Genomic DNA, 14,899 nt, shown 5'->3' with positions numbered 1-14,899 from the left:
TATTAAAAAGTTCGACAAAAACTCTTAAATGCAGCAAAAAAGAACCCAATAGAATAAGCGACATGCATTTCACGAGCAAAAAATTCCTACCGATCGTAAAAAGAATTAGTCCAAGGGCAATAATTTTAAAAATCATTTTCACTATTTTAACTATTAATATTTATTTGGTTTTTGTTTAAACTTTTAAAAAAGTGAGAATAAATAATTAATAATAAATAATTTAAACGTAAAAATCAAAGTAGGCCTATGGTTATGAAATTCGGTATTCGGCCAATTTTGCATTCTAAACAACTTTTTCTTATATCTTTCCTAGAAATACTACTTTACCTACTCATAAAATTTAAAAAATGCTCGTATCAAGACATGCTTGATTTAAAAAAAATTAAAATATGCTAAATTTTATTTTTTAATCGAGCAGGGCTGGATGCCAAACGGTCAAATTTCAACCCCAAAATTTTTACGTATAAATTCGCTCATTCTGGGACACCCTGTATATTATCTTTTAGGATACATTTCTTGTCGTTTTAAGGTAAAATCTACAATTTTTATATTGAAAGCTTTTTCCGTTCCGTATAATCAACGAGCTAGGCCCTGTGTAAATACAAATAACAACCCTGAACAAGTTCATGATCGCTAAAGTTTGTATATAAGACACTTGCTGATCTCAATCTTATATCATTCCATATGAAACTCTAGAAAAAAAATGTCGCTGATTGAAAAATGATTGATGATTGTCGCCAGAAGGCACAAAAGTGAATACATTTTGATTGGGGATTCTCCATACATTTGCATGTGAATTTAGCAGACTATACTGGATAAGACTCTCTTCATTTACAAAATTTCATAAAAATGAACAGTGAGAAAGCCATGCATTAGTAATTTATGATCAGATGTCTTTTAGGTTCTCGTGACTGAAAACAGAAAGAATTTTTTTACAAATCTCCAAAATTAACCAATAAAATTGTAGTGAAAGTGAAGAAACTCAAAACTGATATGAACTTGAACTAGCGGTATTTCAGTTTAAAAAAAAAAAACATGCCAGGTTAAACAAGCCTGAGACAAAATGTGAACGACTTACACAAACAACATGTTTAGCGTATATATGACACGGTTAAAATCGGTTCGTGTCAACAAGCGGCACTCAGATAATATATTGGTTAGTGAGTGGGATGGTGGCCACGCTCAATCACATACTTTTACTCGATATAGGGTGGGTTGTAGCAGCACGCTTTTGCCCGGCCCGTCTTACTTACAGCCGCTGCCGCCTCCTCCCTCTGATCTTCCATTCCCTCTTTCTTCTTATCCTGCGACCTCGCCAGGTCCGGATAGTACTTTTGCGCAATGGCCGCCGCCACGCTGGGCGGCTCAGGATTGACGGCGGCCAAGGTCGTCATCGCCGTAACGTTTGTTCTATTATATGCCTCATCCAAGGCGGAATATTTCATTATTAACGACTGGATTTCTTTGCGTTTCGCTTCTCTATCGGAAGATGGATTGGGCTCGGCCGGTGTAGGCGTCACCTCAACGTCTTCTGTTATTGCTGGTGTCACGGCTTTTGTTGATGAAGATTCGATTTTAACGACACTATCGCTTTTTGGTTCATTAAGTAAAGTGCCTGATGAGCTGCTCGTTAATGGTATTTCAACGGCAGTTAGTTTAAGATTTGTGGTTGTGCCAGAAGATTTTCGGTCACTGTATTCGCTTTTTCCAATCCTTGTGAGGATAGTGAATAATTAGTAAAGAACAGATGCTTATAGTAGTAAGTTATTTACTGTACAACGTTATATCTATAATTAGCCAGCGTTTTTAGCAGAGTATTTCCCAAGTGATATGTTTTTTTCTAATATAATGATATCAATACCATAAATTACTCTGACCCAGGTGCGAAAGCTTCAGTTTTTTTATATTCTTAGTCTTTAGTTAATTGTAGATTTTTTTATTGTTTTTTCTTTAGGCCTTTTAAAAGTTGTATGTTTGGAAATAAATATTTGAGTATTGAGTATTGAAAGCTCACAATATTATCAGGTACCCGAGCATCCCATATTTTAGTACGTGATAGTAGTTTAGATTAAGTACGAGATACACATACTTACAATGAGATGACAAGGATTTAGTATTTTTTCATTACTCAGTTTGGATTTATTGCATTTAAGGATACAATTAATTCAACAACTTTGTAACATTCCACGAACTATACAGGGTGTTTCAGAACTATGGGATCAAACTTCTAGGGGTTTATCGGTGCAACAGTAGATAACATTTGAGTACAGGGATCCATGTCTGGAAAAGTGTCATTACGGCCCTAAGACGCGTTCAAATTCAGAAAGACAATGATTCGGGCATTATGAAATAAATTAAATAATTTAAGCATTTGCATTAAAAAATTAAAAATTTTATTCCTGGCACACTTAATAATACTGATTCTATAAATTAGACACTTCTTACAATTTTCAGTAAACCACCGGATCAATTACTATATAATTACTACAAAAATAATAGGAAATGTTGCTTTGAATCATTCTTTAGCTTTAGTCACTATATTGAAAGTCAAAAAATATCTGTTTGAAGTAAAATCAATGGCTCCCGGCTCGGACTTAATTAATCTTGAAATGCTGCACTTGTGTTGTCAAGTGATATTTCCATACCTGACCAATAGAATAAATTCCTGCTTATTAAATTCCGTTTATCCAGAATGTTGGAATATTTCCTGGGTTATTCCTCTACCTAAAAAAAATTCAGTTTCAGGACTTGATTCTTTGCGGCCGATAAGCATCCTTACAAGCATGTCCAAAGTTCTTGAAAAAATAATGTTATAAATATCAAAACCTGAACATTTAAATCTCTATTAAATTCTCCCTCCGTACCAAGGGTTCCATCGGCGAAACCATCTGGTTTTTGCTGTGGTTTTGGTTGTGCAACCGCATTATTAAACATAACTAAATATATTATTAGGGCTGCAGATGAGAACAAATGCACAGCTTTAATTGTATTAGACTTCTCTAAGGCATATGACACTGTAAACCATAAACTCTTTTCTTCCATCTTAAATTTTGGTAGGTTTTCAGAGCACGCAATTGTACTTTCAATTGATTATCTTTCAAATAGATTTCAGTTTGTTGAAACATTAGATGGCAGATAAGAATATGGCAGGCTATAATTTTGGGCCCTTTACTCTTTAATAATTATACTAGTAACCTCACTAATTGCCTTAAATTCTGCAAGGTACACCAATATGCTGATGATACACGGCTTTATTTTTCTTTTCTTTCATCTGAATATATTAATCCAGAGAAAGTCATCAACGAGGATCTAAATAAATGATCTTATCATATTCAAATCTTCTTATTAACCCATCTAAGTCAAAACTTATGATTTTTGGTAGAAACAAGGAGAGCGTTGAATCTTTTATAACCATAAGGTGATGATTTTTTATCATGTGAGAAAGTTTCAAAAAGTTTACGGTTGTATCTGGATGTCGAGTTGTGCTTTAAATTCCATATTAAAATCTGTCTACAAAAAGCATATCCGCGCTGAAATTACTTTATCCTCACAGGCATTCACTATCGCAATCTTTAAAAATTAAGCTGACGGACACTTTAGTTTTGAGCCATTTTAACTTTTGTGATGTGGTTGACTACAAAAATCTTGCTTAAGGTACATCTATGGAATTAGAAAGTATGAGCCGGTCACTCATAAACTAAAAGACTGTAACTGATTAAATATGGTGAAGAGTCGCAAATTACATTGTTTGGTTTTATTTGAAAAAATTATACTTAATAAGTGTCCTCCTCACTTGCTACAGAAGACTAAATACCGAACAAACGTTCATAAATTAAATTTAAGATTAAATAAAAAAATTAAATGTAAGGGGTTATTTAAGTATATATATGTATTTTTTTTGTATGTTTTGCTCGGTCTTCTGCGGACAACAGTGTTAGTATAATATATAATATTTTTCAATTGTACATTTATTTTTGAATAATTCTTTGTTCCCTTTTGTAAATCAATGACAAAGTTAATATTATATATATTTATGTATCGGATTGTTTTATATGATTTACAAAATAAATACATTATTATTCTTATTATTATTATCACAATAATTGTTCAAAATGTCTTCCTCCAAACTGAATACACCGATTTAATCATTGCACATGATTTCGACGGACTTGACTAAAAATTTAATACTCGTTTTGAATTATTTCAAATGCTGCTATAATTCGTCCAAAGTAGAAAACAGAACAAGACTTAATTGTTCTGTTTCTACTGAAGTTTCGTAGACCAAAGACTTTACATGTTCCCCACAGGAAAAAATCTAGCGACGTTAAATCGGTTGACCTAGGAGGCCAAGAAGAAACTGCTCCACCTCTGGCAATCCATCGTGTCCAAACTGCTGAGCCAAATCCTCACGTACCAAAGTGAGCCGGCACTCCATCATGCTGAAACCACATTTACTTTGAAACGTTTACTGGAACATTTTCAAGAAGTTCTGGAAGAATTTGCTCCAAGAAACGCCGGTTAACACGTCCTGTTAATCGTTCTGATAGAAGGTATGGCCCAATCAAATAATCATCAACATGCCATAACTGCCCATACGTTAAGAGACCAACGTTGCTGATGTTGAAAACTACTCTACGAAAAATTGCATGGGGATTTTCTTTGCCCCAAAGTGTCTCGGAGAGCGGTCGATGAATAGCAATAAACTTTTTGTATTTCGAATGCTGTCGTTCGAGATAACGTTCTTGATACAACCGCGCTGCTGCTCATGCATTGCAGCTTGTTGCATCGTATGCCAAATGCATATCTGCCAACTCTTGATTGGTCAAGCGTTCCATTAGCAACAATTAATTTTTGTTAAATTCTTGCAAACTTGCAGTTACAAAAAACAATCTCTGTTATCGTTTTAAAAGATAACTACACACAAGCGCCGGTAAATTGTTTAAAACCATCAGCTATATCATTTTTAAACATTGACATTTTGAACAATTGTTGTGATGATATTATGTACAAAAGGCATTAAATCCTATTTAGGCAATTCATCGTCTCCCTAAATTTTAACGCGTCTTAAGCCCTACTACTGCCGGAGTAACAATTTTCCGGACATGGGTCCGACCCTATACTCAAATGTTTTCTACTGTTGCACTGAATAACCTCTAGAAGTTTAATCCCACAGTTCTGAAACACCCTGTATTAAAATACGATATGCTTATTCAATTTAAATTAAATTATAATAAATTGAATAAATAAAAAACACTCGTCACCCATACGGTTTATCTGAGGTCAAAGAAATGGATTCTCGTTTTTGCCGAACTTTCGCATCTGGGTTAGACCCAATTATTGTGTTGTTACACAATAACACGGTTAAAGGTAAACTATCAAAAGTTCCAAAATAACTTATCCATCTTCATTTGGCAATCCAATTGCCAAACCTGACTGACAACTCTGTTCAGTGAGTATAAGTTGGACGTTGAAACTTCGAACACTGAAAGACTAGAAGCAGTAAACGACAACTTTGTTGCAGCATGTGCGCAAGGGCAAGGGGGTGTTTTGTTTATAATAAAGTTGTATCGGGTTTATGATTAAAAATAAAAAATAGAAATAGATATAACCTATTCTTTTCTACTAACATTTTGATTCCTAAAACCGCTTCTAAAAACTTTAGAATGGCAACAGTGCTAGCAAAAGCTTATTGATGCCCGAACCGTCAAATGGCTTTGTGTTTACATTCGGTATTTGTGAATTTTTGTGTTTTTCTTTAAGTTTTTGGTGCAAAAGCAAAAAGGTCTCATTTGAGTATTTTTGTGAACTGTTACGATAGTAAAAAACTTCTGCCGTTTGTGGAAAAAAGGCGATTCAAGTCTATCTTATTACAAGTATATACCGATACTGTCATAACATCATATCAATAAAGAACCGTCATCATAAACGTAGAATAGGGCATCATAGAAATAAACCTAAATAAAAACTTGAATGTGAAGTTAGTGTGTGTGTGTGAAATACAGCATCTTTATATTTATAAAATCAAATACTTTTTTGAAAATAATTATCTATTAATAAACTACAAAGACTAAAAAATGTCGAATTTTATCCATGGTTTTATTAATAGGACTGATTTTATAGTTTTTGTTGCCTTCGCAGAAAAATGGCGTATAAAGATGTTAAAATATTGTATCTTGAAATATGAATTATTAAGAATTATAATTTCCATTATTTAATTTCCATAAGAGCTTTTTATCAGATAGGTACCTTCACCCTAATAAAGCACGTTAAAAAAACGGTATAAAGAGTTCATAAACGGAACTATTGTTTATTTTTAGAGCATAATCTATTATTAATAAATATTTATCATGTAAATATTCTTTGACGACGTCAATGATCAAGATCTCTTGTATCGGTAGCCTTAAGAATGCGATCGAGCGGCGTTGCGATATTGTTGCCCTTTTCTCTAATATACTATTTGAATATTGATTTCTTTATAGAGTATCTTATCATAATATTTTATTTAAAAACAATGCTTTAGATTTGATTAAAGGAGACGTAGTATTGTTTTGTGCTTGTCAAAATAAATGCCAAATTTTTAAGACATTATAAAGTGTTTTCTTGCCATTTCTACAAAAGCATTTGGCATCATTGCATCAGAGATGTTGCAAGCAAACAAACTGCCCATAGTTCCACGGTAATACTAATTCTAGCCCTTCAATGTTCTAAGAAAAGAATTGAGAAAATCTTCTTAGCTATTAGTTCTTCAGTAATTTTTACTTTTTTTGTACTTAGAATCTATAAAATTGCAACTTTCGAAACTACTAAATATAAATACCACAGAGTTACTGTTAATAATACAAAAGAATACACTGCCACCATTATCAATACATGTCATGATGACATCTATAGAAAAATGTCATAACGAAAATACTGCAAATAACATGTCCATCACCAATCAATTCCTTATAACTTCTGGATAGTGCAGAAATTACTCTGGAAGAATTAATAAGGGCTGCTTGAGAGAGTTGATAAAACAACAGGTGTATAGTTAATTGCAGATTCGCAAGCTAACAAAGGCTGAATGAGAAAATAGAAACTCTACTGATTCGATAATGTCTACACGATGGTTTACTTTCGCGCTAACATGATACTAAACTCTTCTCATCTTAAAGGAAGGAAGACAGCAGTTATGAAGCCGCAGATGAACAGAAAGAGAAGAACTACAGATCAGTGCGTCCAAATTGACTATTTTTTTTAATTTGAAGGTCTGCGACCTTGCAACTTGGGGGATTAGTATATACTTTGGGGTCGAAGTATTTCAGTTGTAACCAATACTTGGACAGAATATCCAAAATTTCAGAAAATATTCGTTTGATGCGTGGACAAATTTAGGAGTTAATGTTAAAAATGACAGATTATTGCAAAAAAATACAAAAGCTACAGAAAATACGGCACTAATTTGTCTAAACACTCATAGAGGTTCTTATGAATCTTTCAATTCAGTAAAACCAGATTGTGAACTATTGGGCTAGAACAAACTGCTTAGTACTAAAATTATATCTAACAAATATAATCATTGGAGGCAAAACAGGAAAAAACTTCTGCTGCTTCATAATGGTCAGAATCCAAACAAAAAAACCAAAAAAAGACTTTTTAAAATTGATAAACAGATTGAAGTTGCAATATGACAGACTCTTGAAGCACCCAAAAAAATTATAACCAATTTAAAAAAATATATAAATTTTTTATTTTATGATTACTGTCTTCTTATATTATCCCATCCTACCTGTGAGGCTTCGAAGACCGTCTAGGTCTAAGTTCGGAATGATTTGATCGCTGTCGGACGCGATGTGCAGAATCTTTATCGAGATAAGCATAAGAGGGTTCTGGGTACACAACATTATTTTTCCTAGCTTCGCTCCGGAAAGGGGTTTTTTCGCGTTGCACCACACTGCTGCTATTATTTACATAAGGATACGCCTTGTTGCTCAGCTGAAGCACGTTCGTAGTAGTACTGCTCTTGGACAATCCACGCCCTATAGAGGGTTCAACCTTTTGTTCGCTATCCCTTTTACGACCATAAATGCGATCGAAAACAGAATTGTATTTGTCTTCAATTCGAGATTTCGTCGTGGAAAAATTCGGCACTACTGTACTGCTCTTGCTGGTCGTTAAAGGGTTGGGCCGGTAAATGCTAAAGTTACCACCGCTGTTTCCAGTAGGGTTTTTTGCATTACTTTGAATTTGTCGTTCGACCGTCGCAGATGGACCTCGCACTCTTGTTGTGATTTTTTGCAGTAAACTAGAACATGAATCCGTTAACAATTGAGCGACGCTATGTGTGGACGATCGAGTATAGCGTGGCCTTCGCGTGTTTGATGATTCTGTATTGGCACCACTTTTGCTGCCGCTAGCCATAGAAGATGTATCATCGGCTAATCTCCTTCCAACTGTTTGGTAAGACGTAGTTGTCGTTGGACGGTAATTACTTGCGCCCAACCACGAATAATCCGTGGTACCCCTGGAACCATAAGAAGGATGCGACGATTGTGACGAGTACCGCTCCCTTTCGTCGTAATGGGTGGGGCGGTACCTGCTATAAGATATACCGGACGAATACATCAGATCGATTATTCGGCATTACTTTATAATCGAGTTAAATAAGCTTCGAAAAACTCGGGTTTGGATGTATGCTCTAAAAATAAAGTCCGGAATCGGACGACGCGTACCGTCGCGACGTTCGCTTTCGACTAAGCGCAAAGTTATAATTATTACGAAAATTTAGGTGAGCGGGAGATGAAGGGGAGGAGGGTTAAAAATAACGCGTGTGACAAACACGAATGGCGATTTTTTGGAATCGACTCAAATAAAAGTGATGTGTGCTCGTGACGTCGTGATGAATTTTGAAGTAGCAAATAAGGCAAAATGTGTATACTGACCTTAAGTAATCCTTCTAAGAGGCACCGTTTAAACTTATCGAGGTAGAGACATTTGTGACTAGTCCTTCGTTTGCTACGCATACTCTTTTTATACAAATCATTGATGTTTCCTTCTCAACAATACAGAGAAATGTTCACTTAATAAAAATAAGAGTATTGAAAAAATTATTAGATATTATGGAACATTTATATGGCGAAGCAATAGATTGTATAAAATTATAATCTTAAAAAATGGTTAAGCTACTACTGAGAACTCAAATTTCAATGATGAATTATGAGAGTTCTTGCAAGTCATTGAATACCCCTTTATCCCAACTTTTTTTTTTAAATATTTCTTCGGAAATACTGTTTTACATTTATACAGTAATTCCCTCTTGATAAGTGATTTAACAACGATAAATTTTTTTTTAAAAATGATTAGTTAACCCTCGTATTGAAATCATCTTGAGATGCTTAAGTCTTTTTTAAACTCTGCAAAGGAGACAGAAATAACTATTTCTTCGAGGCAGTCGAAATATTTTTTCTTTCATGCAATTCATGTAATGCGTTTATACATCTTGCTTTTATTTATTTTAAATATGACGTCGAGCATGAAAGAAATTGCTGCATTAAGGATTTTTTAAAATAGAACAGTTAAAACTCGTATTGAAATCATTTCGTTTTGAGATATTTACGTGTAGTATCTCAAAATGTGATATTAGATATGAATAGTTGAAAATTGTGTTATTTTTAAATGCCACGCTTACAAATTTAAGCGGCCATCGTTGTGATCTGTAAGAGAGAATAAGAGGTTTTGAAGAAAAAAGTCGGATTAATAGATCTTAAAGAAATTTGTCTATTTTAGTGGCTAGCATCAACTATTTATGTGGTACCATATTGGAGTATTACAGTTTTAAGGAGTACCTTAGGTATAATTAGCTTAAATTAGGTACTATTTTAGGCTGTATTTGTTGAACGTAAGATTGATAAGAAAAGATAACAATGATGATGGTGATCGAACATCTAAAAGTTGAATGATAAATCTAAAAGCACCACCAGATAGCAGGACAAAATTTTGACATAATTTATATTTGTTAAAAGTATTCTTTTCAGATTTTTTCACGGATTTTGTTTCATATGTTACCGATTTCCTCAAAGAGCTCCATAAGGAAAACAAACAGTTGCTGGAATTACAAGTGTGAACCATTTCCGTTTGATACTAGTCTAGCAAAAAGTTTTGAATGCATTTAGCAATTCTTAAAGTCAAAGTCAAAATATACTTTATTTGCTAAGTTTACAAACTTGTGCTAAAAGCTTCCTAATCCTAGAATTTATAATACTAGTAGTTATTTGGTTATACAGGATGCAGGATAAAAACAGGATACAGAATCGATTTTGATTGTATATAGAAGCATATTTTATAGAATCAAAAAAAAAACTAAAAAAGAAGAAAAGAAAAGGCAAAAACCAACATAAAACAAGAATAATAAAAAAATCTGACCAACAGATATATAATTAATTTTAAATATTAAAATGAGTCGTTAAAATACTCTTCAATGCTGTAGTAAGATTTTCTAAACTGTTTAAGGTCTGTAACAGTCCTAATCGAAAAAGGAACATTATTAAATATTTTACGACTAATAAATATAAGAGAGTTTAAGCATAGAGCTTAGGCTTTATATTATTGAGATTAAGCCGAAGGTTTAAGCCACATATGAACTATGATAGGATGGAAATTAGCTGAATAAGATTTGTTACTGTGAATTTTATCAAGGCATTCAAAAGTTTAGCAACATTTAAAGCTTTCAAAATGAGGGAAAAAGGTCTATCCATTAGAGGTCATTGACAATTGAGTGATAGTAGAATAATACTTATCCAAGATGCAGCACGTAATTTATAAATTAATTGAACTAAGCTAATCAAAGTTTATCCAGCATGGAGTTGTACAAGGATCATACTGGTTCTACTCTTTATCTGGATTCCGATGATATTGCTAGTGCGGATAACAGTAAATATTTATTTTTAACATATTGTGTCAAGATTCTCCATCATATTTTTTTTCTCTTCCAATTGACATCTATCAACCTATTGGCCCATGCTCTATAATTCAATAGTAATTTTAATATCCACTTTTAGGTTAGATGTTACTTACTGATCAGAGTATACTTTTATGTTTGAATCTAATAAAAAACAATGTTAAAATCCTTAAAATAAAAAGTCACTTTTAGTGTAAGCAAGAAAGTTTAATCTGAAATTTTATACCTTCTTCACCTTGTTTGTATCTCTATGGATTAAAAAAAGTACTGTTATGTCTAGATCCATATTTAAGAAATAAAGATTTAAGGTCCGCCTTACATACATTAACTTTTACGAATAATTGAAATTATACAGAGTATCCATCAGCTAATAATCAACTTGATACTAAAGTGTGTATTTTGCCACTCTTTGTGTGCCTAAATGTTCTGAAATTCTAAATGCCATTATAAGTAACCTTTTCAAACAAATATTTATGATAATTTACTTAAAGTCTAAACTGGTCAGAGATAAATTTAATAAAATAGTACAATAAAATATTACTTGCAAGAACTACGCATATTATCATTAAAAGATAATCTACTTCAATCCAACTTCCATGTCTCCAGTAAATAAAGATGATATACTACGAGAAAAACTACACCATACACAAAAAACAAACATATCTACTAAACAAAGACTCGTTCAACATAATCATCTGGAAAATATCAACTATAAAGAGTCCTCGGTCTCCGCCGTCACTTGCTATTTGTTATTAAAAGATTACAGGAGCAGAGGGCAAACTGCACTAGATAAATAACTGTGAATTAATTACGTAAACCTGGTGTGATGTAATACATAGACAAATACGTCTAAATATTCAAAATGTTAAAAATAATGTTGAGAAACACTGAAACATTTATATAATGATGACTGGAAAAATAAGAAAAATATATGCAATATTAATTCAAATAATTACTATCACAATTAATGAAGGAAGGTACGCGGAAAAGTTTTATTAGGCAACGGTTCGGAAATATTACCACCGAAGAAATGCCAACCTCTTTAGAGTGCCAGGCATGTCATCTCTACGATTCGCGATCGCGTGTTGCTAATAATATTCCGCTCTTCTGGTTTGTAATGAATGCCACATTTTTTACCTTCGATTTACAGGGTGCACCTACTGATTGGTATAATATTCAGTTCACTCGGGAGTTGACATTAATCGTATTCATGTAAATCTCTAAAATGAACAATAAATTCATTAAATATCTCAGCAGCAGTATCCCATATTAGAAGTACTATTTCCATTGTGCGAATTAATTACCAAAACCATTGACTACTCTATGTATCCCACTGAATCCCGAATACACTGTGTAAAACGGTAAAAAATAAAAAGTCCAAAATCTGTGCTCATCAAAAAAGTGTGATAGTAGTGACTATAAAAGAAACGAAACTGTCAAAACAAATATTTGCTCTATCATTGAAAAAAGAGGAGAGACTAAGTTGTAAAGCGTAGAATTAATTCGACTCAAGTATATCCTTTATAAGAGATTACCTGTCAGATCGCTACCAAAGGGTGAGACAAGCGTTGGAAAGAGTTCCCCTAAGAAACTCTGGCTTAAGACCGACATTAATCTTGATTTACATCAATAAATTGACAGTTTTATACCCATCTCATTTCACTCACACATTACTTGTACCATTCTTACCTGAGTACTGGGGCAAGGGATATGTTGAAAGTGGAAAGAAGAGCAGTTTGGCCTTCCATATAGAGCGGACTGATATTAAGTTATTATCTTTATCTACATAGAGCTTAGACTTGCTTCTCAATAGATATATGATAATCCCATATTTGCATTAATTCCGAGCTCACAAAGGGGCTCATAATTTAAACACAAGACCTAGACAAAATCTCACAAAAAAAATTTTATATTTTATCCGACATTTGCCCATGCTCAAATTTAAACTAAGAGTAGTACACTGCCTGGTGCATACCCATGAAGAATATTATGATTGAAGTGCTGATAGTACTATATCTATCTTGTAACACATACTGTTAGTGAAATATGTTTTTAAATTTATTGTAATAGTGGTAATGATTTTCTTCTAAATTTTAGTATAACTCGATGGTTTGGTTCCAAATGTGGCTATCTTCAAAAATTGTATTTTTGAGCTATTTACATAGCCTTGTTGAAAATAAGGATTTCTAATAGTTCCAAAAGGGGCTATATCGATAAATTTAAATTTGGCGCCAAAATTGGCAATTTGAAAAGTGTCTATCTACTCTTCAAATTATTTTATGAGGTCCAAATATGTTTAAAATCACATAGCTACTTTTGGAACTGTGAAAATATATTTTTGTGAATTCCATATCCTTCCAATATCACATAGCCTGTTTTGGAAATAATTATTTTAAGTAAAATTTTGGCGCGCTTTGCAGTTAACTATTTGTTTGGACGTGTCAGCTGATTTAGAACGCTTCATTTACGTTTTTTAATTCCTTTTTGTTAAGCGGTCAGTTGTGAAAAAAATTTTTTTTTTCCAAATCTATGAAATTTTATCTGTGCATTAAGGATTCTAGAATAAATGTATGTAGAACAATGCTACTTAATACCCTTGGTGTTAAAAAGGGATTTCTGAATTTTGCCATTAAAAAACGTGTCCCAAATAGTAACACCACAGAAAAAGATAAGAGAGGCGGTTATGGTACCTCTAAAATATCAGAAGATGCAGTAAATTTTTTAAACCAATATATTCAGAAATATCCTACAGTCTCTTCTCATGACGTCATTACTGCAGAAAAGACTCAAAAAAAATTTACTTGGATCCAAAATTGAACCTAAAGCAGATGCACAGGTTATACCAAGATGATTGTGCCAAAGAAAATATGGAATGTTTAAGGAGTCATTCTATCGCCATATTTTTAATTCTCATTTTAATCTATCATTCCATAAGCCTCGAAAGGATCAATCAAACATGTGCAGCGTATGAATCTGCTAACACGGAAATCAAAGTAAATTTGCTGCAAAACTATGAAGATCACATTAAAAATAAAGAAAGAGCCAGACAGGAAAAAAATGTGGATAAGGATGCAGTAAAGGAAAATCCTAAAGAAATACATTCCGCCAACTTTGATTTGCAACAAGTATGGTATGTGCCAACAGATCCCACTAGCCCCATTCTTTTTTACAAGACGAAGTTAGCCACATACAATTTCACTATTTTTAACTGTGGAGATAATTCTGGAAAATGCTACATGTGCTCTGAAGTAGAAGGTTCACGTGGCCCATGCGAAATAGCATCTTGTTTATTCCACCACCTCAAAAGTCTTTCTACACATCCATTCAAAATGTAAGGCTCTTTAGTGACACATGTGGAGGCCAAAATAAAAATCAATTTGTTGCCGCTATGTTTATTTATGCCGTACTAGTTTTACCGATAGAGGTCATTGACCAAAAATTCCTGGTTTCAGGACACAACCAAATGGAATGCGATTCAATGCATGCAAGAATTGAAATTGCATCCAGAAATATCCCAGTTTATTTGCCGCATGAATGGGTAACCATTGCTCAGAATGCAAAAAAAATGAGCCTAAGTACGAAGTTTTTTTAAAAAAAGACATAGCTTTTGTTGACTGGAAAACCTTGACAAAGCTATTATGATCAACCGAAACAAGGATCAAGATGGGAATGTGGTTAATTGGCATTATATTAAGTGGATTAGGTATGAAAAGGCATTCCCTTTTACAATGAAAATTAAAACAGATTTTGATGAAGATTTTCGCAGTATAATGATTCTTCCACACAGAGGAAGACGAGTGACAGTTGCTTCCATGGAAAAATGTCTCAAACCCTTACACGAGGAAAAGAGGAAAATTTCATCATTAAAGCTGAAACATTTAAAAGAAATTTGCAATTCTGGAAGTGTCCCAGATGACTGCCGGCTCTTTTTTACAAGTTTGCTAAGTAGTGACGAAACCATTG

General features: G+C 33.3%; 1 protein-coding gene across 4 annotated transcripts in view; it reads right to left on the bottom strand.

Annotated features, from left to right (window-relative positions):
- The window catches only part of LOC126742153 (serine/threonine-protein kinase Doa), a 59,952-nt gene that overhangs the window by 26,449 nt on the left and 18,604 nt on the right, over window positions 1–14,899 (bottom strand). The window contains exons 1-2 of one of the 4 annotated variants that reach the window (XM_050448748.1): window positions 11,478–11,517; window positions 8,922–9,031 (exon numbers count right to left, since the gene is read on the bottom strand). The exons of 2 other annotated variants lie outside the window; for them this stretch is intronic. In XM_050448748.1, the coding sequence (XP_050304705.1) occupies window positions 8,922–9,031; window positions 11,478–11,502 (135 nt within the window). In that variant the 5' untranslated portion in view covers window positions 11,503–11,517. Of the gene's footprint in view, window positions 1–1,253; window positions 1,714–7,768; window positions 8,747–8,921; window positions 9,032–11,477; window positions 11,518–14,899 lie in introns of those variants that run through there. One more of the 4 variants, XM_050448729.1, reaches the window with a different exon arrangement.

This window comes from Anthonomus grandis, chromosome 1 (assembly GCF_022605725.1).
Source record: "Anthonomus grandis grandis chromosome 1, icAntGran1.3, whole genome shotgun sequence".
Taxonomy (NCBI): Eukaryota; Metazoa; Arthropoda; class Insecta; order Coleoptera; family Curculionidae; genus Anthonomus; species Anthonomus grandis.
This window is presented reverse-complemented; position numbering and strand designations above follow the sequence as displayed.